This window comes from Esox lucius, chromosome 2, assembly GCF_011004845.1.
Source record: "Esox lucius isolate fEsoLuc1 chromosome 2, fEsoLuc1.pri, whole genome shotgun sequence".
Classification (NCBI taxonomy): Eukaryota; Metazoa; Chordata; class Actinopteri; order Esociformes; family Esocidae; genus Esox; species Esox lucius.
This window is the reverse complement of record NC_047570.1, coordinates 36,948,967-36,970,000: the sequence shown is the minus strand read 5'-3', so window position 1 is coordinate 36,970,000 and position 21,034 is coordinate 36,948,967. Positions and strand designations below refer to the sequence as shown.

The following is a 21,034-nucleotide window of genomic DNA, read 5'->3' as shown; positions in this document are numbered from 1 at the left end:
TAATGTGAGCTGTCAGAACCAATAGGTTTTAATTAGGGTGGGGAGTGAGAAACATACTGTATGTTGTTTGACACTGATGCTATGAATTGTTGTTTAACTTAAGTCATGAGTATATTGTATGTAGGCTTCTCTGTCACAGCCTGGTAATGATGTGGGGAGACATTCAGACTAACCTGGGTTTAAATGTCATTCAAAATCTTTCAAGTATGTTTTTAAAAGGGTTGGTTCAATTGCAACAGGCACAGTTTAAATTGTTTGAAATAATTTTTTTAATGGTATTTAAACCCAGATCTTCACATAAGTGATAATCAAGCGTTTCATTTTTTATCTCATGTTATAACTGTGATTGCGGAGCATATTTATGAGGCTGAAAGATATTGTCATAACTCGTCATCCAGAAAACAACTGCCTTAGAAAACTCAATAATTGAAGTAATTGTAACTTGAAAATAGGCTTTTCCGGAAAGTGTTTGCATTAATGTTGGTTACTAGTCGCTCTAGTTAAATAGAAGTGCAGTATCACTTTAACTTGTGGAGCACTGAGGGCCAGTTTAGCAGACATGGATTAAGCCTCAAATCAAGTTCAATAGAGAACGCCATTGAGCTTGTTGTTGTAGTCCTAGACGAGGGTTTGATCTGTGTCTGCGAAACCATCCCTGAGTTTTTGATGCTGACTGAAGAGGCTAAATTCAATCAAACCCACAGTGCAATATTTCCGCAGTAGGTCTTCCAGTGGTCAGATTTAACAGACTGGTCTTGGGTACTAAAGAGCTGAAACCCTTTACACTCATGGAGATGCTTTAACTTTAATTGAAATTGTGTACACAGAGTATGGATATCGTTGACAAAGACAAGGCGTAGAAATTGCTACAGTGGATTTGAATGGATCCTTGCCACAGTTTCATGCTGGACCATGCTTTTGCAGATATACCTTCAATGTATCAAATCAATTAATCTGGTTAAAGATGTGTGGAACATCTTGATTTATTTTCTGAATATTCAATGATCAGTTCTTGAAATTCTACTGTCTGTATTTGCCATTGTTATTTTGCACAATGCATCTAGTAATCTGGTTGTTGGTAAGGATTATGATAACCTAAAAGAAACCCACAAATGTTATCAAATAAATTAACCATAACTGCATGTGTTTTGATTTGTTGACTTTAGTGTTGAGGACCACCATTAAGGATGACTGAAGCAACATAGTAAAAATATTTCAAGCAATGCCTTTAAATCAGTATTGATTCGAGCAAATCAAAACATTTAGCTGTTTCCCTTTAAATGTAGAAATTAGTACATTTATTTATATATATATAATTTCTACATGTTTATATATACACACCTAAAGGATTATTAGGAACACCTGTTAAATTTCTCATTAATGCAATTATCAAATCAACCAATCACATGGCAGTTGCTTGAATGCATTTAGGGGTGTGGTCCTGGTCAAGACAATCTCCTGAACTCCAAACTGAATGTCAGAATGGGAAAGAAAGGTGATTTAAGCAATTTTGAGCGTGGCATGGTTGCTGGTGCCAGACGGGCCGGTCTGAGTATTTCACAATCTGCTCAGTTACTGGGATTTTCACGCACAACCATTTCTAGGGTTTACAAAGAATGGTGTGAAAAGGGAAAAACATCCAGTATGCGGCAGTCCTGTGGGCGAAAATGCCTTGTTGATGCTAGAGGTCAGAGGAGAATGGGCCGACTGATTCAAGCTGATAGAAGAGCAACTTTGACTGAAATAACCACTTGTTACAACCGAGGTATGCAGCAAAGCATTTGTGAAGCCACAACACGCACAACCTTGAGGCGGATGGGCTAAAACGGCAGAAGACCCCACCGGGTACCACTCATCTCCAGTTGAAGAGTGGAAGAATGTTGCCTGGTCTGATGAGTCTCGATTTCTGTTGAGACATTCAGATGGTAGAGTCAGAATTTGGTGTGAACAAAATGAGAACAGGGATCCATCATGCCTTGTTACCACTGTGCAGGCTGGTGGTGGTGGTGCAATGGTGTGGGGGATGTTACACTTTAGGCCCCTTAGTGCCAATTGGACATCGTTTAAATGCCACGGTCTACCTGAGCAATGTTTCTGACCATGTCCATCCCTTTATGACCACCACGTACCCATCCTCTGATGGCTACTTCCAGCAGGATAATGCACCATGTCACAAAGCTTGAATCATTTCAAATTGGTTTCTTGAACATGACAATGAGTTCACTGTACTGAAATGGCCCCCACAGTCACCAGATCTCAACCCAATAGAGCATCTTTGGGATGTGGTGGAACGGGAGCTTCGTGCCCTGGATGTGCATCCCACAAATTTCCATCAACTGCAAGATGCTATCCCATCAATATGGGCCAACATTTCTAAAGAATGCTTTCAGCACCTTGTTGAATCAATGCCACGTAGAATTAAGGCAGTTCTGAAGGCGAAAGGGGATCAAACACAGTATTAGTATGGTGTTCCTAATAATCCTTTAGGTGAGTGTGTGTGTGTGTGTGTGTGTATATCACAGGTGTCAAACCGGCTCCACGGAGGGCCGAGTGTCTGCAGGTTTTCGCTCTCACCTTGTACCTGATTGATTAATTAGTTCACTAATTGGTTAATTTCTACCCCCACCTGGTTGTTCAGGTCTGACCTGGGAACCAATTTAAAGGAAAACCCAAAGACCTGCAGACACATGGCCCTCCGTGGAACCGGTTTGACACCCCTGGTGTGTGTATATATATATATCTAATGATGTACAGAAATACAAGTAATTGTATGAATGAAAAAAGCCTCGACTAACGATACCTTTATCAATGTCCCGCTTTCACGTTGTTTTAGAATTGAGATATCTAGCATATTTGAACTGACACAGCAGTGCATCTTTTACTCGAAACAACCTGCTTCACACTTACTTTTTACTTTTAAGGCGACACATCAGTCAAGCTGAAATAAAAAAATGCCTCGCAATCGAAGTTCGGTTGAACCGAAACTGAACCGAACTTCGATTGCGAGGCATTTTTTTATTTCAGCTTGACTGATGTGTCGCCTTAAAAGTAATCCACCCCCCAAAACACAGAACTCAAAGGTTTATGCAACATTTGAACTAGTAGAGTTAACCCCAAAATCATAAATGCATATATCTTCTAGCTAAACTTGACTCGTACTTTATGTAGACGTGTTGTGAATTAACGGTTATGACTGCTACAAAAACGTCATAACCCACAAAACTAACCAAACACTCATAAAATAAACTGAACAAAAATATGAATTGCAGTTCATAGAAGGATATCAGCCAGTGCCAAATAACGAGTCCCTGATCAGGGAGTTTTTCACCCTTGACTGGGAATACAGATACCTGTGTGGAAAGTTTCTGGGATATTTCATGTCAGCCTATGAAACGCGGGACCAACACTTCTCATATATCATTTTTGTTCATTGTAGTTGCTATGGTTATTCATGGAATTTTCCGTATTGTCATTGCAACTATACCCATGTGGGATCACACCTTAATTTAGCACACACAAACACTATAAGGTTTACCACGAATACAATACAGGTGTAAAGTTTATTACACAAAACAACACGAGGTGCAGAGCACCCACCTGTATTTCCATCAACACTGATATTTTTAATCAACTGCTATCGCAGTGTTGAAACAAATGTTATTATTAATATCCTGAGGGGGAAAGGAGATGGGGACAGGAATAATGTGTTGAAGACTGGCAAGCAAGGTTCTTTATATAGCACAATACATACATAGAAGCAATTCAATGTGCTTGACAATGAAAAAAATAAATTAATGCAATAGAATTAAAAGTCAGATTGTTACAATTCTTGGCTCTCTCCAGGGGGACATTTATGCCATGTCTGTACATGCATTTTATATTAATCCTCAATGAATTACTGTTCCCATAACTGTTTACCGTACCACCCCGTTATCTCAGTCCTCGAGCTCCAGCGCTTGCATAAACTCGTGAGTCCTTTTGTGAGATAATACCCCACATCGACGTCTAAACAGTAGCACAAGAACTTGCATTATCCGTCATCAGCAGATAATTACATTTACAGAGGTTATGCCTCTGATAGCACTAGGGAATTGAACCATAACTGCATGACTAAGTAAAACTAAAAGGCAGACAGACAGCAAGTAAGAGGAGCAGAAATGAAGGACTACAAGTCAAAATAAAAGGGTTTGTCAAATACACGAACTCTGGTGGGAGGGTTAGGTTTCCACCCGCGCAAAAATGAATCTAGTTCATCAGCTGAATGACATACCTTTCGTTACGGAGAAAAAAAACCGAAAAGTGGAACATGAGACATTATGAAGAGAATGGAAGAACATGTTGCAACTCTCCCCGTTTCCTCCAATTTGTCTGTTACAGCATGTTTAAGTACAATAACTGCGCACGTTGTTCTTCTGAAAGTGACAGTACAGCAAGCACATAAGGACAGCTTTTATTTATCATGGGGGTAATGACAATCACATTACATAGTGTACATTAATGACTTACCCCTCACAGTCTCTTTAGAAACATGTAATAGTCTGAGGGGAAAATTCAAATGCCTACTCCAGGTGGCTGACTGAAGTCACTTACATTTGCCTGATGAATGCTAATCAGCTAGCTATATTGTTAACTTTGGCTAGCTATAACTTCCGGCAGACAGCGGAGCACAAACCACTACAAACATTGAACTCTGTTCAAGCCAACAAGTTAGCTAGGCTAGCTAGCTTTTTAACGAGCAGAGAATGTCATAAATGAACACTAACCGCCTAGCTAACGTTAGCGACTGCTAGCTACTTATCGCAAGTATTGTCTGGGAGCTCATTGTAAACAACTCTTTACTTATGCTTCACACAGTGTATAACTAGATTAAATACATATATTCAAAGCTGATGGGTAGCGTTGGCAAGCCCAAAACCTAGTTTGCTTTGAATTTAATTCACCTAGATTGCAAATTATACAAATTTGCAGAAAAGCATAGACGTTCCAACATAGGAACCAACTTGCCCTACATGTCTGTCCAAAATGTAGCGCAAGTTCTAAACGTTGTTGAGGTCTTGAATATTACAGTACTGTATCATAATAACGCATCACACAACATTTATTTTCCTTGTCCCTTGTCCCAGATACCGTACGTTACACCTTCCAGCTCCTACCTGGAACTGGGAGAAAAAAAGCAGGTACTTCTGGCTATCTATTTTAGCTGGTACGAAGTCAGTTAACGTAATCAATCAATTATTAACTCTTCACGGTTTAACTAATCTTTCCAAATATTTTGTAATCTCGTTGTTTCCTTCAACATTACATTTCTACATTTTACAGTGGGTCCCCGAAGGGTTTTTAAATTATATTTGATTTTTAAACAGTACGTTTCTCAATTCCGGTGAGGTGGATTTCAAAATTGCTTGTTTAAATATATTAGAAATGAATAATTAACTTACCTGTCCATTAGTCTTTTTTTCTAAATATGTACAAAATATTTTGAGATAAATAAGATATGTTATGGCTACTACAAGAAACAACATAATGTTAATTATCAGCATCATATTCCAGTTAATTTAATATTCGTACTAAACCAGTTGCATTATGCATATTATATATAAATTATAATATATACATATGCATAATACAACTGTTTTAATACGAATATCCAATCAACTCGAATATGATGTTGACTATATAGCTTATACGTTATTTTCTAACAAAAATATTTATTTCACCGTTCTAAAACGGAAAACATTTAAATGTTCTAAAACGGAAAAACGTACGCTACTTAACGCAGCCCCGGCGGATCCGACCCCCACCCATCCAGAAGGAAGAATTATGTGTCGTTTTGTACAGGTTCTGACAAGAGATTACTTAGCCTAGTGTTGACATGTTCATGCATAATTTCAAATTTGAATTTAGCCTTTGCATTACAATTATAACATTCCATCAGAAGTTATGGAAAATAGAAGGAAAACGCATGGGAAAGAACATAAGAACACCATTGCGTTCAGAATTGGAAAATCTATAACATTTGAACTAACACCCAGGGGAGTGATGCAGATATGCAGGGTGACTGACTGTGGAGATTTCCGGTGTACACATTAGTAGGAGATGGCGTTTTGCCCTGAACTCGCCACAGTCCTTCGCTAGCCGTAGCCAAATATTTGTCGAAGGTCGGCTCTTCTCCTGGCTCCAGAAGAAGAGTCTGGCGTGACGGTTTAGAGGCGTACCCAAATGTAAGTTGTCAGTGGTGTCGACTATTTTAATGTTGCTTTTAAGACTGCCTGAATAGCGTTACGCCGCTTAGTGAAAAGAGGGTGCATTGCTCGCGCAGGGAGGCCTATTTCGGGGCCCCGGGGCTAGTCGAGTCCGCAGAATCGGAGACCATCGATGGGGCCTGGACGATTCCATTTTTTTTTCATGAATTCGCTACGGTAGCCATATAGCTAGTCCTATCTCAGGTAGGCAATAATCTAAGTTTACGACAGTTGTGTTGGTCGTTGCTTGCGACGTTTTTTAGCCCTAGACATTACCAAACATTTGCAGTTATGAATTCGGGGAATTATTTTAAGACTAATATGCTTTTGGAAACCGACTAACCATGCTAGCAAGCTAGCTACCGAACCCATGTAGCATATTTGGCTAGCTAATGCAATGCATCTAATAAATAGGTTCTGGCTGCAGACCACATTAACTAGCTTGCATTTGTTGTCGTGGGCCCAACTTTAACGTGCCATTATTTAGCATAATAATTCATTTGCATAGACTCAATGTGCCTTTCATTTGAGATGTAGTAGTAGTAGTCATTTTGGTGACTGGAGCTAGTCAACATTTAACTATACAGCTGTGTTTAGCGTTGAGTTTGTTTTGCTATTCGAATAAAGATGCTGTTGTTAACGTAGCAATAGGAAGCGAAACCAAAACAGTAACACAATCATCTACAGCACCCTCTCTCTTGCCATTGCCATTAAGCCTAAAAGCTATTTATGTCCAGAAATTGATACAACCCTAATGAATCCCTGGATGCCTGACATGTTGTGACATATAGGTCAAGCATTGGCCATGCCTGAATCCATCACTATGTTCTATAAGTGTGAAATACATGTTGATAATGTTTCCTCCCCTTTTTTCCCCTCTAGGGTTCTTTACTAGTGTACGATCAGTGGCTTATACCTAGTCACAGCAGACCGACTACAGTAGCCACTGAGAGTCTATAGAAACGCATCAATTGAACACAACCCCCCCTCCCCAACCAAAACCTGCCCCCATTGCCAGGACCCCCTTTTTGCCCGTTATTTTTGACCCTCCTTGGCCTCCCCCGGACAGAGTTGAAACTGAATCCATACGTCCACGGCAGTGCAGGAATGACGGAGGCGTGGCAGCAGCAGCATCCGGTAGCGCCCCCGCCCACTGTGGTGCACAACCTCCCGCCGGGCTCCGACAGCGCACTGGGTTGCGCCGTCTACGGCATCGTCCTGCAGCAGGACGGCGCCTCCCTCCAGCAGCAGCAGCAGCAGCAGCCGCCGCAGCACGGCCAGGGGGCCCAGCAGCACCCTGTGGCCGCCCAGCAGCCCTCGTTGCAGGCGGGGGGCGAAGGAGGGCACAAGTGCGGGGCGTGCGGCCATGACATATCCCACCTGGCTAACCCACACGAGCACCAGTGCATGGGCGGCAGCGACCGGTCGTTCCAGTGTACCCAGTGCATGAAGATCTTCAGCCAGGCCACGGACCTGCTGGAGCACCAGTGCGTGCAGGTGGAGCAGAAGCCGTTCGTTTGCGGCGTGTGCAAGATGGGCTTCTCCCTGCTCACCTCTCTGGCGCAGCACCACAACTCCCACAACAACGGCAACAACCCCATGAAGTGCTCCATCTGCGAGAAGACCTACCGCCCGGGGTCGGGCGGCAACACGCCGACCTCCTCCGCCGCCAACCCGTCCACGGGCGAGGCCTCCAGTGGCGGCGCGGCTTGTGGCGCCTCCGCACCCACGGCGTTCGAGGCGTCGGGGCCGGACAGGCCCTACAAGTGCTCTGTGTGCCACAAGAGCTTCCGGCACCTGTCTGAGCTGACGCGCCACGAGCGGGTGCACACGGGCGAGAAGCCCTACAAGTGTGACACCTGCGACAAGAGCTTCAGCCAGTCCTCCCACCTGGCCCACCACCAGCGCACGCACAGCTCCGAGCGGCCGTACAAGTGTGCCGTCTGCGAGAAGTGCTTCAAGCACCGCTCGCACCTCGTGCGGCACATGTACGCCCACTCTGGGGAGCACCTGTTCAAGTGCAACCTGTGCGAGATGCACTTCAAGGAGTCGTCGGAGCTCCTCCACCACCAGTGCCAGCCCACGGGGACCGCCGACCGGCCGTTCCGCTGCGGCTCCTGCGGCAAGGGCTTCAAGCGGCCGTCCGACCTGCGGCAGCACGAACGCACGCACTCCGAAGAGCGCCCGTTCCAGTGCGAGGAGTGCCAGATGAGCTTCAAGCAGCAGTACGCCCTGGTCCGTCACCGGCGCACGCACAAGAACCCTGCCGACCGGCCGTTCAAGTGCAACCTGTGTGACAAGGGCTTCCTGCAGCCCTCCCACCTGCTCTACCACCAGCACGTCCACGGCATGGAGAGCCTGTTCAAGTGCGCCTCCTGCCAGAAGGGCTTCAGCCAGTCCGGCGAGCTGCTCCGGCACAAATGCACTGGCTCGGGATCGGCGTCCGGCTCCGCGGTCACGCCGGCGCCGGAGAAACCCTACAAATGTGACGTGTGCGGCAAAGGCTACAAGAAGAAATCCACGCTGCAGCGCCACCAGAACTCCAGCTGCCAGGAGAAGCCGCTGAAGTGCTCCCTGTGCAACCGGCGCTTCCTGTCGTCGTCCGAGTTCGTGACCCACCGATGCGACCCGTCCCGCGAGAAGCCGCTGAAGTGCCCCGACTGCGAGAAGCGCTTTAAGTACTCTTCGGAGCTGCAGCGCCACCGGCGCGTTCACACCGGCGAGAAGCCCTACAAGTGCTCCAGCTGCGACAAGAGCTTCAAACAGCGGGAGCACCTGGTCAAGCACCAGGTGGTGCACTCGCGGGAAGCCCAGTTCAAGTGTGTGTGGTGCGGGGAGCGCTTTGTGAACCTGGGGGCCCTCCAGGAGCACACGGTCCAGCACACCGCAGAGGGGGGCGGGTACCCGGCCGCGCCCTGCATACAGTGAGACGGCCATGCGGCCGCTATGCTCCTGCAGCGTGTGAACACACACACACACACACCATGAGGTGGAACGATGCCCGCCAGACACACAGCAAGCTACCCCCTCCCCCTCCCTCCACCCCGGCTGCCACCTTATACCTTATTTGTATATAGTCACAAACACACGTTATTTACATTTGGCAAAACGCACCCAGAAACCTCCCACTTGCTTTTGCATAAACAGTTGGTATACCTCTGTTTACACCTAACTATGAAGTCATTACTGGCACCACCTTTTTATTTTTTATATTTTTCATGTACAGGGTAATCATGCCCATGTTCCGCCCTTCCCCTGTGACTTCAGCCGCGGAAAAAAAAAAAAAGTTAACACCAACTGCTGATGACCAGGATCGACTGTGACCTTCATGTCGGGTGCCATTGTCTCATGCCAGAGCGGGTCGATTCAAATGCCATCGGGGTAGATCAAAAGTAGTGGGTCCACAGAACCCGTTTCTACCTCAGCTGAAATAATTGAAGCTTAAACGATCTGTTGAATCAATGTTGATGTTTCTTCTTTTTGGTGAGGACGTCCCAGCAAAACATCTTGCTGAAGATTTTGTGTTTAACTAGCAAAGATTTGTCCAATTATAGCTTGCAGAAACATGCAGACTTACTACTGATTTTCTTGACATTCATCCTATTTTTTTTGTGTCTGGGGGTTTACAACTTCCGGCTAACTCTTTTTAACAGGCTAAGCAAGTTATTAGTATCAGATAATGGCAGTAGAGCTAGCTATTCATTCTAATATATTTAGCAGCAAATCATAGTGCTACATTGATGAGTGATGTCCTTCCACAGGATTTGTGTAGGAGACGACCACAGAACTTTGTTCTGTTGCTCACAATTGCAAACTGTTAAATCCCTGTTGATGTTTTTAAATTAACAATTGAGATATTCTATTTCAGTGTGAGTCAGGGTGCAGTAAAATAAAACAACAAGGAATTATGTTTCCATTTGAATGGCAGAATGTACAAAGACTTATTTGTAATACAATACGCATGACCCCCGGAGATGCTCCTGTGTACATATTGACACCATCTGATGTGAGACAATGGTTTGATACAGGATGTTACGGTGTGAAAAGGCATGGGGAATGCATTTTCTGTTCATAACATCAAATACTTGCTTTAAAAAATAATGAAGCGAAATGGGGCGGGGGGGGGGGGTGGGGGGGGGGGGGTGATCAATTGACTTCTCACTGACTGGCCCAGTCATTTTGTTTTCCTCCCTCTGATTTGGTTAGTTTTAGTCACTACATGGTGGATCTCCCTCACAACCCTCCACCTCCAACCCCACCCCTCATAGACTTATAATATTTCTGCATGATTATGTGACATATGTTTATATTCTTTAACATCACAGTTGTACTGTAGTAGCTTAGGTTTGTTTAAAAAAAAAAAGAAGACAACATCTTGAGGAAAAAAAAACTGTAAAATTGAAACAGTTTATATCTTGTGTTCCTTTTGGAAATCTGTGGTAGACAAACTATTGCATCTTCGTACTATAATGAATGGAACTATAGTATGTACATAATCCACCCCGTACTTGTGACAATGGGAATACCGAATTATTTACTACATTCTGGAATAATTTTATGTCTTATGACATAAAAAGGAAGTGACCCCTAATCCGGTTCTTGATCTTGTAGTTGAGGCGCCGTATCCATTAGTGCTTGTTCCTTGCATTATTGTACAGGAATTTAGGATTCAGACATTTTATTTTTCATTTCTCATGTTGCAGGCAGAACAGCTACTTTCCTAGTTAGCTTAGTGTATCAAACAGTATTTTCATTTCTCCATTACAACCTTGCATCTGGTTTCTGTACTCTCCCCACTAGTCTTTTAGACATTAGCCTGGAAGGTTGTATTAATTTGCACTAAACGTTGCAGCTAGCAAAGTAATAATACACTATAGTCGTGGTTCAATAAAATCAAGTTACTTGTAACGAAATTAAGTCAAGGTTTGACTTGACATCACTTTTTTTTTTTTTTTGCTTTGTGTCATTGCGAAAGTAATATTTTGGGGGCATTTAACCGTGTCTCTAATCCCAGTTTGTCAAACCCAAACGTCCCATGAGACAATGCTCACTCACGAATACGGAGCCTTGGAACTGGAAGATCCGGTCCCGGATTAGGAGCTACTTCTTAAAAAGAAACACATGCTATATCTCTTTCAACAACATGCACAGGAACAATGCACATAACCTCGGAATCATATACGTACTGTTTGTACATATAAAATGCTAATATGTTTAAATTAGTAGTGTAGATTGCGAAACATTTGTGTCGAAGAAGTGCTTCTGTTACCGGCTTTTTTTACTCTGGGTTGAGACGGTGTTTTCTTTGAACTCGTCCCTCGACTGACAGCTCAGACGGTTTGTCGCGCCGTCTGACGTAAGACAATGGTTCAGCGGCATTGTTTTGAGAGAGAAGTGTCTACGTCTGGATTTCTAAGTGTTATACATTCGACCAGCAGTTATGCGATAGAAATAGCACATCAAAATGTATTTATCACTACTTCCATTTTGATACGTTGGCCTTGGTTTGTGCGTGGGAAGTCTTCATGAAAAACCAACCTACTTAGGGTCCTGGGAAAACTTTCATTTCACAAATTGCTCCTCAGTTGCCCCGGTTAACTTTTGGGAGAGGGCTTTTATGTTTAAGTCTAAATGTTGAGGTGGAGAAAAAAATGTGATTATGTATGCAAGTATATGTTGTATGTTTTTAATCTTGTTTACGATAGTGTATGAAAAAACATGTATGCACATTATGTATTATGAATAAGCATTAAAAACCGACTGGCTGGGCGTGAGAATGTCAATGTGGGTACGTCCCAATTTGAACCGTACTCTCTGTGGTGCACTTTTCTAACGGGCTCTGGTCCGGTCACGACTGCACTGTAAAGGGGAACGGGTTTCCCGTTGGGACGTGGACGAAGTTTGAGCTGAGTGGTGTAATGAGGTAGTCGAGTATTTTGTCTGCAGCTAGCCTACACTGCCTTCTACATGCCAACGCTGGTCGAATATGTCCTGGTTAGTGCTTCTGCCTCGGATCCCCCTCAACCTTTTGTCAACCGAGCGAGTTAGAGATTGACACCATTCTGTGTGGCTATGCGTGTAGGATACGTTCGATCTTGAATATATGTACATCATGTTCATATACACTGCACTAACAAAATAAACGAAGTTCTCCATCAACAACTCGGTGTTGGATCGTCTCTCCTACCGTGTCTTTAGAATGGGACTCGGTGAAGATGCCTGACCAGTGGAGTAGTCAACGTTTTACAACTCTACAATTATGTGGGTGGGAAAACGTGCCTCTATACAAGTGTTTTCACATAACTGCGCGTGTGTTTGATTAGTGCCGCAGTACCTCTTACCATACTTGAGTACTAACCATTGAACCGTCTCACACATTCACACACACAGTACTCTAATGTCCGTGGATTTTTCTTCAACAATTAAAATAATTTTAAGATGTTCAGTTTTAGAACCTACCTTTCATGAATAAAGGCCATGTGAATTTGTCCATATATTTACAGAAAAAACATTTAGAAATGCATTTTTATATATAAGCATGTAATATTAAAGCAATTCCTAGTTTGGAAATATGCTGTATCTTCAAACTTAGCCGGTCTCTCAAAAACAAAAACCCCACAGGTAGAAATGTTGCCAGCAGTACGTCGATGACTCAAAATAGTGGCTTCAATGTTGCGTTTTAGGGGTTACTGGCGATTGTGACAAGTACTTCCGGGTGATGTTTTAGGTTGCAAAGGAGTCGCAGCAGCTACGACTCGAACGACGGAGTACGCTTATAATGTATACTTAGAAAAATCCGTTTACCAGGCTGAAAAATATATTCGGGGGTTTAAACTGTAACACTCTCCGGCATATTTCTCGAACTTTGCGCCCTGGAGAGGGTGCCACCGCGCGCCTTGATTCATGTCGCTGGACTTCCTACCCGAGTGCGCGGCTAGCTTTCAGGGTAGCTAACGACAATCATTTCTACAGTGCAGGTATTGAGCAGGATCTCACGTCTTTTCTAAATCAACAGAATTTTCTTTAGCTAACTAATTATCGCCGCTCAAGTTTGTTGTTTAATATTGTACCTAATGTGGCTTATCGTATTCGTTTCCGTTAGTCTTGTGATGAACACGGGCCCAACTTAGCTAGTTAGCAGCTAGGCTTGCTAGCTAGCTTATCTTGCTTATCCATTCCCAGAGGAATCTGTCAAATTTAATTAGCTTACCCAGTTATCAGCCTGGTAAATTGATTTGTACACCAATTCTCGGTGTGAGTAACAAAGCCAATACTATTAGTTACCTAACTCCGATATTGAAACCCTGTTGTCTATTTTGTTAGTCTACCTCATCCTCTTTCTCCCTTCTCCCGCCGCCTCCCCGAAACTGGCGGTCCACCATAACATATTGCCAAACAGGCTGTTCCGAAGCATCAGACACTCGCTGATCTTAACTTTGACAATCCGTACAGTAAGTGCTACTGACCGGGGACATTTGGCAGCCGTCTGTGGTCAACAAACCCAAACGAAAGTACCACACTCCAATGATAACCCATCTTACACGGAGTTAACGAAAACTAAGTTATCCGAAAGTCAGTGTCCTGCCTTCCAATTTCGCGCCAAGAAGAGTATTGTTGTGGAAAGTGAACCCCATCAGCATCGGGCGTCCAAGCTCGCGATGCCTCCTCCTACCGCTAGCAGTAAAGCTCGGGTCTACACCGATGTCAACACTCAGAAAAGTAGGGAATACTGGGACTACGATGCACACGTACCTAGCTGGAGGTAAGTAAATATGTAGTTATCTAGGGTTGCACTCGAGTCACGGAGAACTGGACGTGCCGGCTTCCCCCATAACCCCGCCGGGTGGTTGCTCTTTTGGACTTGAGTTTGGGAAAACCCCTGTTTGTAAACGTTTCTTAATATCCTGTTTATTTAACATTTTGCGGACCTGACTGCCATTCATTGAACACCGCTGTCTCCTCGGGATTCTAACGTGTTTTTCCTTACTCAGTAATCAGGACAGCTACCAGTTAGTGCGGAAGCTCGGCAGAGGGAAGTACAGCGAGGTTTTTGAAGCCATCAACGTCAGCAACAATGAGAAAGTAGTGGTTAAAATTCTCAAGGTGGGTTTTTGTTCCTACTGGATTATGATTATTACCATGTTAGTGTTTTTTAGTTGGAGTGTAGACAACCGAGGAATTAGACACTTGAAGCAACGTTTTGTGTCTGCCTATAAAGGAAAAAACGAGTAGCTTTCAATTGAAGGTCATTCATTAGTGCAGCTGTGGCAGAATATTATAAGTCTAGGTATTCTCTCCAATTAGTTTATTTGGTGTCAGTGAATACAAGCCTTCCCGGTCGTTGCTTTGGGGGGGGGTGTAAAAACACAGTAAATTAATAGTCAGTCATTTGTTTCAGCCTGTTAAGAAGAAGAAGATCAAGCGGGAGATCAAGATCCTGGAGAATCTTCGTGGTGGAACCAACATCATCCGCCTGGTTGACACAGTGAAAGACCCTGTGGTACGCGGATGATGTTCAGTCACATAAAAACAACTAAATTGATCACCGGGTGCCCAATCTGGCAACCCTGTGCACCTCTCCAGTTTGGCGGGTTTTGATTAAAGGCTGAAGTAACATTTTGGTTTTAACCGTGTGCGCCATTCTTGACTAAAATAATGTAATCCATTAACATCTACTTGCATTTAGAGGTGTGTACTCCTTTCTGTTCAAATGTCTGCTTGTGACTGGATGTCCTCAACTGAAAAATGCTACTTAACTGTCATCTTAATAATTTTAATGGCCAAGGATACATTTTCCCATCTTTTCTTTGCAGTCTCGGACGCCAGCGCTTGTCTTTGAGTGCATCAATAACACAGATTTTAAGGTACTTATGATTGGTGGATGTCATGCATTCGTGTGACATGACTAGAAAAAATACTGTTCATGTAAAGTTACTGATCCCCTGCGCTGAGTAACTATAAATCGACCTCCATGAATTAGTTTGAAACGTTAACGAACGTTACCTGTGTTATTAGTGTGTAACAAATGACAAGTGAGTTCATTTTGAAAGTGCTTAACCTTTGTTAACCTAATTTGCAGGAGCTTTACCAGAAGTTAACAGACTTTGATATTCGTTTCTACGTGTATGAGCTTCTGAAGGTAAGTGGACACGCTAAGGGTCCGTGTTTAGGCTGGTTCTGTTGAGTCCCAGCTGAAATAACGGGCTCAAACCGGTTCCCGTTGACATCTGTTCAGTGCAGCCGGGTCTGGGATGGGTGTTGAGTCAGAACCACACACAGTGTTCGTGTCTTGTCTTCCGCAGGCTCTGGATTATTGTCACAGCATGGGGATCATGCACAGGGACGTCAAACCACACAATGTCATGATCGACCACCAGATGAGGAAGGTAGCCAACTGACCTTTGCTTACCTGCTTTATTTCATTTCCTGGTAGTTTGCGTTTATGTAGCTTTATTGTGCCGTGATACAACCCGAAACATCAGTCGCTTCCTGTCTGGGATAATTATTTTTCTTCTTCCTGATTTTATGTGGCATTCCTGTTTTGCTACCTTTATTTTTACAGTGATCCCAAATAATCTATTGCCCTTACAAGCCTATGTTGGCAAGTACCTGAAAAACATTGACTTACCTACCGCCAAACTAATATAATCTTCATTTACTTCCTGGTTCTTTGTGTGTGTTGTTAACATAAACGCATGCCTGCTTTGTCATTATGGCCTTTAGCCAGTGTTTCTCATACGGCTCACCTCATAGCAGCACCTCATTTTTATTGGCTCAGACATAGAGTATCTGAAGTCCTGTTAGAGAATCTGAAGTCCAGCATTGGGTGTATCCTGAATTTGTCTCTTCTCTTGAAATGTACCGATGTAGCGGGTGTTAAATTGATCAAGTTGTGGCACCAAAACACTGTGAGGTTGGCGGTGTTCTGGGATAGGGGTTTTCATGGTGGTCTCCAGCCACCAGGGGGCAGTAATTAAGCATCAAAACAGAATTCTACAGACCTACAATAGGTTGGGTCAATCCTTTTTCAAGTAATCAATTTTAGCAAAGTTTAATTTTTTTTTATTGAAAATGTACGAACCATAAATATTTAATTAAAAATGTATTTAATTCCAGTATCTTGTTATTTTCTGTGGTATTGATTTCAAATTCCAGGAATCTCTCTGTCTTTCTCTCTCTCTCTCTCAGCTGCGTCTCATAGACTGGGGTCTGGCTGAGTTCTACCACCCAGCTCAGGAATACAACGTCAGGGTGGCTTCTCGCTATTTTAAAGGACCAGAGCTGCTAGTTGACTATCAGGTATCTTCTACTTACTAATATGCATCAGGGCACCATGTGAGTAGACACACAGACTCCAGTGCGTTCGTATGACGTCCCCAAACCTCTCCTGGGGGCCTCTGCTCTTAAATGTATTGATGTGTTAAGTGTCAGGCTAGCGATTAGTGATTGTCACATTCATACCATTCTGCCGGGAATGCTGTGTAGATGATCAGTTTTGCAAACACGCAAGAAATGCCCTCTTCTCTTGGCTGTCATTCTTTTATTAGCTTGTTTGTACCAATTGTTGTTTATTGTTCAGTGAATCTCATTGTTACTGATAATCTCAGTTAGTCTTTCTCCTGTCCGATGTTTTCTGTCTTTATTATGATATGTGTGTTAGCGAGTTATGACATGCCTAATGTGAGCGATGGGCCCATTAGCGTGTTATGTGTGTTTGCATGTGAAGACATGCTGACAGTGAGCAATGGGACTGTTAGCGTGTGTGTTAGCGTGTTATGACATGCCTGCTGTGAGCAATGGCTCTGTTGCGATCCTTGGCCAACATTGCTGTCACTGTTGGCAGATGTATGACTACAGTTTGGACATGTGGAGCCTTGGTTGCATGCTGGCCAGCATGATCTTCCTGAAAGAGCCTTTTTTCCACGGTCAGGACAACTATGACCAGGTAGGACGCACCGCACCAAGATACAGCACCAATCACATTTATTTCATAAAGCCTTTTTTACGCCAGCAGTCGTCACAAAGTGCTTTTACTGTCATGTAGTAGAACAGCCTGAAATCCTTGGCAGTGAGAGAACTGCAGCAAGGTTGTTCTGGGCGGCAAGTATTTATCGGAACATAAAGACCTCATTTTGTACATGCTATGAAGACTGGTGGTCTTCAGTGTGCATTGTGCTCTAGGTTTTGTGTGTGTGTGGGTGGGTGGGTGTGGCTTAGCGTCTCTCATCCTCTTATGATGTGTTCTCAGCTGGTCCGCATTGCCAAGGTCCTGGGTACTGATGAGCTGTTTGGCTACCTACACAAGTACCACATCGAACTGGACACGCGCTTCAAAGACCTGCTTGGCCAGTAAGTGACCCAGGCAGCCTCTGCATGGGGCTGGCCTGCTTCCAGAGCGGTTTGTGCTCTAGATAACCCCCTCACATGTCAAACCGTTTGTTATGATGCTGGGTAACAAGAAGTTGGTGTGACGGGTCAGACTCCCTGTCACTCTGCTGTCACGGTCTGGTTTGCCTCTGGCTCCGATCACAGGTGAGACCCCCCCCCCCCCCAGGTTCTAATCTTAACTGTCAGTGGAGGGGAAATGCAGATCTGTACGTGTCAGGGTCACACATGAACTTCCCCTGCTTGGCATTCAGTGGTCGTGTTGGGGTTTGTTTGGTGGGAAATGTTGTTTGGGTGGGTCTATATATACAGCAGTATGTTCACATCCTGTCTCTTCTTTTTTAAGCCGTCAGTTTAGCTCGGCTTGTCTCTTGCCTTGTTGATTCGGTAAATAACGTGATTCCCCTTACGTCTTACCCACCAATGTCCCCTCCTGAATTCAGCGTAGCCATTATCTCCTTAGTACGTTCACACGTACCTGTAACGTCCGCCAGTGGTTAAGAATGTTCCACAGTGTTGAGAGACCACATGCATTTAGAGGATTTAGCCACTTGGCAAAAACACAGGTAAATACACGTTTACCAGTAGGAATAGCTAAGAGTTCATGCTGTCTCAACCCTCCACTAAATCAGGTCGTCCTCTGAAGGACGCCACCGTTTGCAATAACAGCAAAGTTACCCTGTTTGTGAGGTCAGCATCGTACAGCAGAATGCTAGCAACAGAGATCTACTGGGTTTCCATAGCTATGTTTTTCAGGAAGCTAGACTCATTGCTGTTTTAACCAGTAATCTTATTAATCCTTTATTTCTGAAGTAATTTTTTTAATCTAGCCAGAATAGGCAATAGAGGCCCTCTGTTTAGCAAGAATCCAGGAATAAAATCAATAGAATTAACTTAATCTGTTTGCTGCAGCAGTCTAAATGTGAATAGTAAATACATTCTTCAATCTGTATAGAACAACTTTCACCAGGCAGGAAAACCATCCCATAATATCCTGCTACCACTGTCTTTCAAATCCGCTGTACAGTAGCCTAATTCGGTTCAGTCATGTACAATGTCACAACCTAAGATCACTTTAAAAAACGAATCCCTTGAATCATGACAACTGGTCGTTGTGCTCACTGTGAAGTTGGCGCTTCCCAGTCTGGTGTGGAAATAAAGAAACATCCAGAGAGTGGAGAGGTAGGGGACAGACGATGGCTGTTGGTGTCCCCAGAAAGAAACTAAACCTTGCTCCTCCTGGCCAGTTATGTGTGAAACATATCACACTGCCCTTGAAGTCTCTGACACAACACACACTGCCTGAGATGGCCCCAGGGTGAAGTGGCCCTTGGAGAGCGCTCTTTAGACCAACTGCCCGTTTCGGTTGAAATTCCTTCCTTCCCCCTCCTCTGCAGGCAGACCAGGAAGCGCTGGGAGCAGTTTGTCCAGACGGAGAACCAGCATCTGGTGACCCCTGAGGCCCTGGACCTGCTGGACAAGCTGCTACGCTACGACCACCAGCAGAGACTGACCGCTGCAGAAGCCATGCTTCACCCATACTTCTGTAGGATACTCGCCTGTCTGTCTGATACACGCCTGTCTGTCTGTCTGATACACGCCTGTCTGTCTGTCTGATACACGCCTGTCTGTCTGTCTGATACACGCCTGTCTGTCTGTCTGATACACGCCTGTCTGTCTGTCTGATACCTGCCTGTATGTATGAAACACGCCTGCCTGCCTGCCTGTATGTATGTAACACGCCTGCCTGCCTGTATGTATGAAACACGCCTGCCTGCCTTGTATGTATGAAACACGCCTGCCTGCCTTGTATGTATGAAACACGCCTGCCTGCCTTGTATGTATGAAACACGCCTGCCTGCCTTGTATGTATGAAACACGCCTGCCTGCCTTGTATGTATGAAACACGCCTGCCTGCCTTGTATGTATGATACACGCCTGCCTGCGAGCCTTGTCTGTATGATACACGCCTGCCTGCGAGCCTTGTCTGTCTGATACACGCCTGCCTGCGAGCCTTGTCTGTCTGATACACGCCTGCCTGCGAGCCTTGTCTGTCTGATACACGCCTGCCTGCGAGCCTTGTCTGTCTGATACACGCCTGCCTGCGAGCCTTGTCTGTCTGATACACGCCTGCCTGCGAGCCTTGTCTGTCTGATACACGCCTGCCTATCTGTCTGTGGATGTCGTCCTCTGTCTTTGATCACAAAGCATTTTTATCTTCGATAATCAACAGTCTGTTACTGTAGAGTTTTCTGTCTGCCACCTCCATACCTCTCTAGGATACTCAGCTGTTTGTCAGCAGTGGCCTGTCTCTGTTTTCACTCTCTGTCCACGGAGAGAATGACAGACGGCGTGGAACACTTTTGCTTCCAGTGGAAAATGAACGTGTTTTGTGATACCAGGCAGTTGGTCAGAAGCAGCACAAACCTGCAGTGCTTCAGTGTAGTTCTGTGCCGATTCACGGTGAGCATCTCTTGACTGGCGTTGTCGGTTTCCCCCAGATCCTGTGCTTAAGGAACAGACCATCTCCAAAGCAGACGGGAAGGCAATAAGTGGATCCAATGCAACATGATGAACAGAGAGGAGGTGACTCCTATTTAGACACCAACACACTCATGTACACACAGGCAGTCGACTTCTTGTGTTTTTTTTAATTAAATGGAAATATCTTGTGATTAATGGAAGTGGCTTTTGTAAACCCAGCACGATTAGCGCTTGCGTGACAACGCCTGCAGCATGCAAGTCCAGATGTGCATTCTTACCTCTCTCCCCTCCCCCCTTCTGTCTCCCCTCCCCCTTTCTGTCTCCCCTCCCCCCTTCTCTGTCTCTCATTCCTCCCGCTGTCCCCTCCCCTCTTTCTCTCTGTCCAGGAAAACCTTTGTTACCTCAACTTGTGACCCTTTCGTGGCAGAAACGATCTGCCTCCAAGTCTACAGCCATACTGGAGCAAGACGTCACACACACACGCACGCACACACACGCACACACATACACAACACCCACACACTTGGAAGAAACCTAAATCTTGCACAACGGGGGTGCTTGCGTCGCTTGGCCCCAGTCACACAAAACAGATTGGATCTAAGCTACGAGGTGGGATGTTGCCTCCTGCTACTGCCCCTCCTTCCCAGCCCTCCAACCCGCCCGCCCCACCCTTTCAAACCCCCCCCCCTCCCCCCCAGTTTTAAAATGAGCTGATGTCAGATGTGATACAGGAACTGACTCCAGGTCTGTTTGGCGCTGGTGTTGTGCTGTAAGATATGTTGGTCAGTATGGAGCTGTGATGACCTGGGGTCAGATATAATAGCACTGAGTGAGATGGAGGCTCTTTTCTGCTATGGATAGAACAAATACTATATTAAAGAGAATAAACAATTTTTATTTAAATGTTTTTTATGTGTGTACGT

General features: G+C 44.5%; 2 protein-coding genes across 3 annotated transcripts; both read left to right on the top strand.

Annotated features, from left to right (window-relative positions):
- Nucleotides 1-5,814: 5,814 nt before the first annotated feature.
- On the top strand, nt 5,815-10,369 carry LOC105008395 (zinc finger protein 319). Of its 2 annotated transcripts, none has more exons than XM_029114226.2 (2): nt 5,815-6,221; nt 7,125-10,369. In XM_029114226.2, the coding sequence occupies exon 2, from the start codon at nt 7,350-7,352 to the stop codon at nt 9,168-9,170; it is 1,821 nt and encodes a 606-aa protein (XP_028970059.2). In that variant the 5' UTR covers nt 5,815-6,221; nt 7,125-7,349; the 3' UTR covers nt 9,171-10,369. The 2 variants fall into 2 exon arrangements, with proteins under 2 accessions (XP_028970059.2, XP_034143648.1); XM_034287757.1 differs by lacking the exon at nt 5,815-6,221 and adding an exon at nt 6,234-6,446.
- Nucleotides 10,370-12,931: 2,562 nt separating this feature from the next.
- Nucleotides 12,932-20,789, top strand: LOC105008394 (casein kinase II subunit alpha'). Its single transcript, XM_010867690.4, has 12 exons — nt 12,932-14,004; nt 14,234-14,345; nt 14,641-14,742; nt 15,056-15,106; nt 15,322-15,381; nt 15,545-15,628; nt 16,431-16,541; nt 17,086-17,187; nt 17,491-17,591; nt 19,025-19,173; nt 20,129-20,213; nt 20,498-20,789. The coding sequence occupies exons 1-11, from the start codon at nt 13,901-13,903 to the stop codon at nt 20,197-20,199; spliced, it is 1,047 nt and encodes a 348-aa protein (XP_010865992.1). The 5' UTR covers nt 12,932-13,900; the 3' UTR covers nt 20,200-20,213; nt 20,498-20,789.
- Nucleotides 20,790-21,034: the final 245 nt, after the last annotated feature.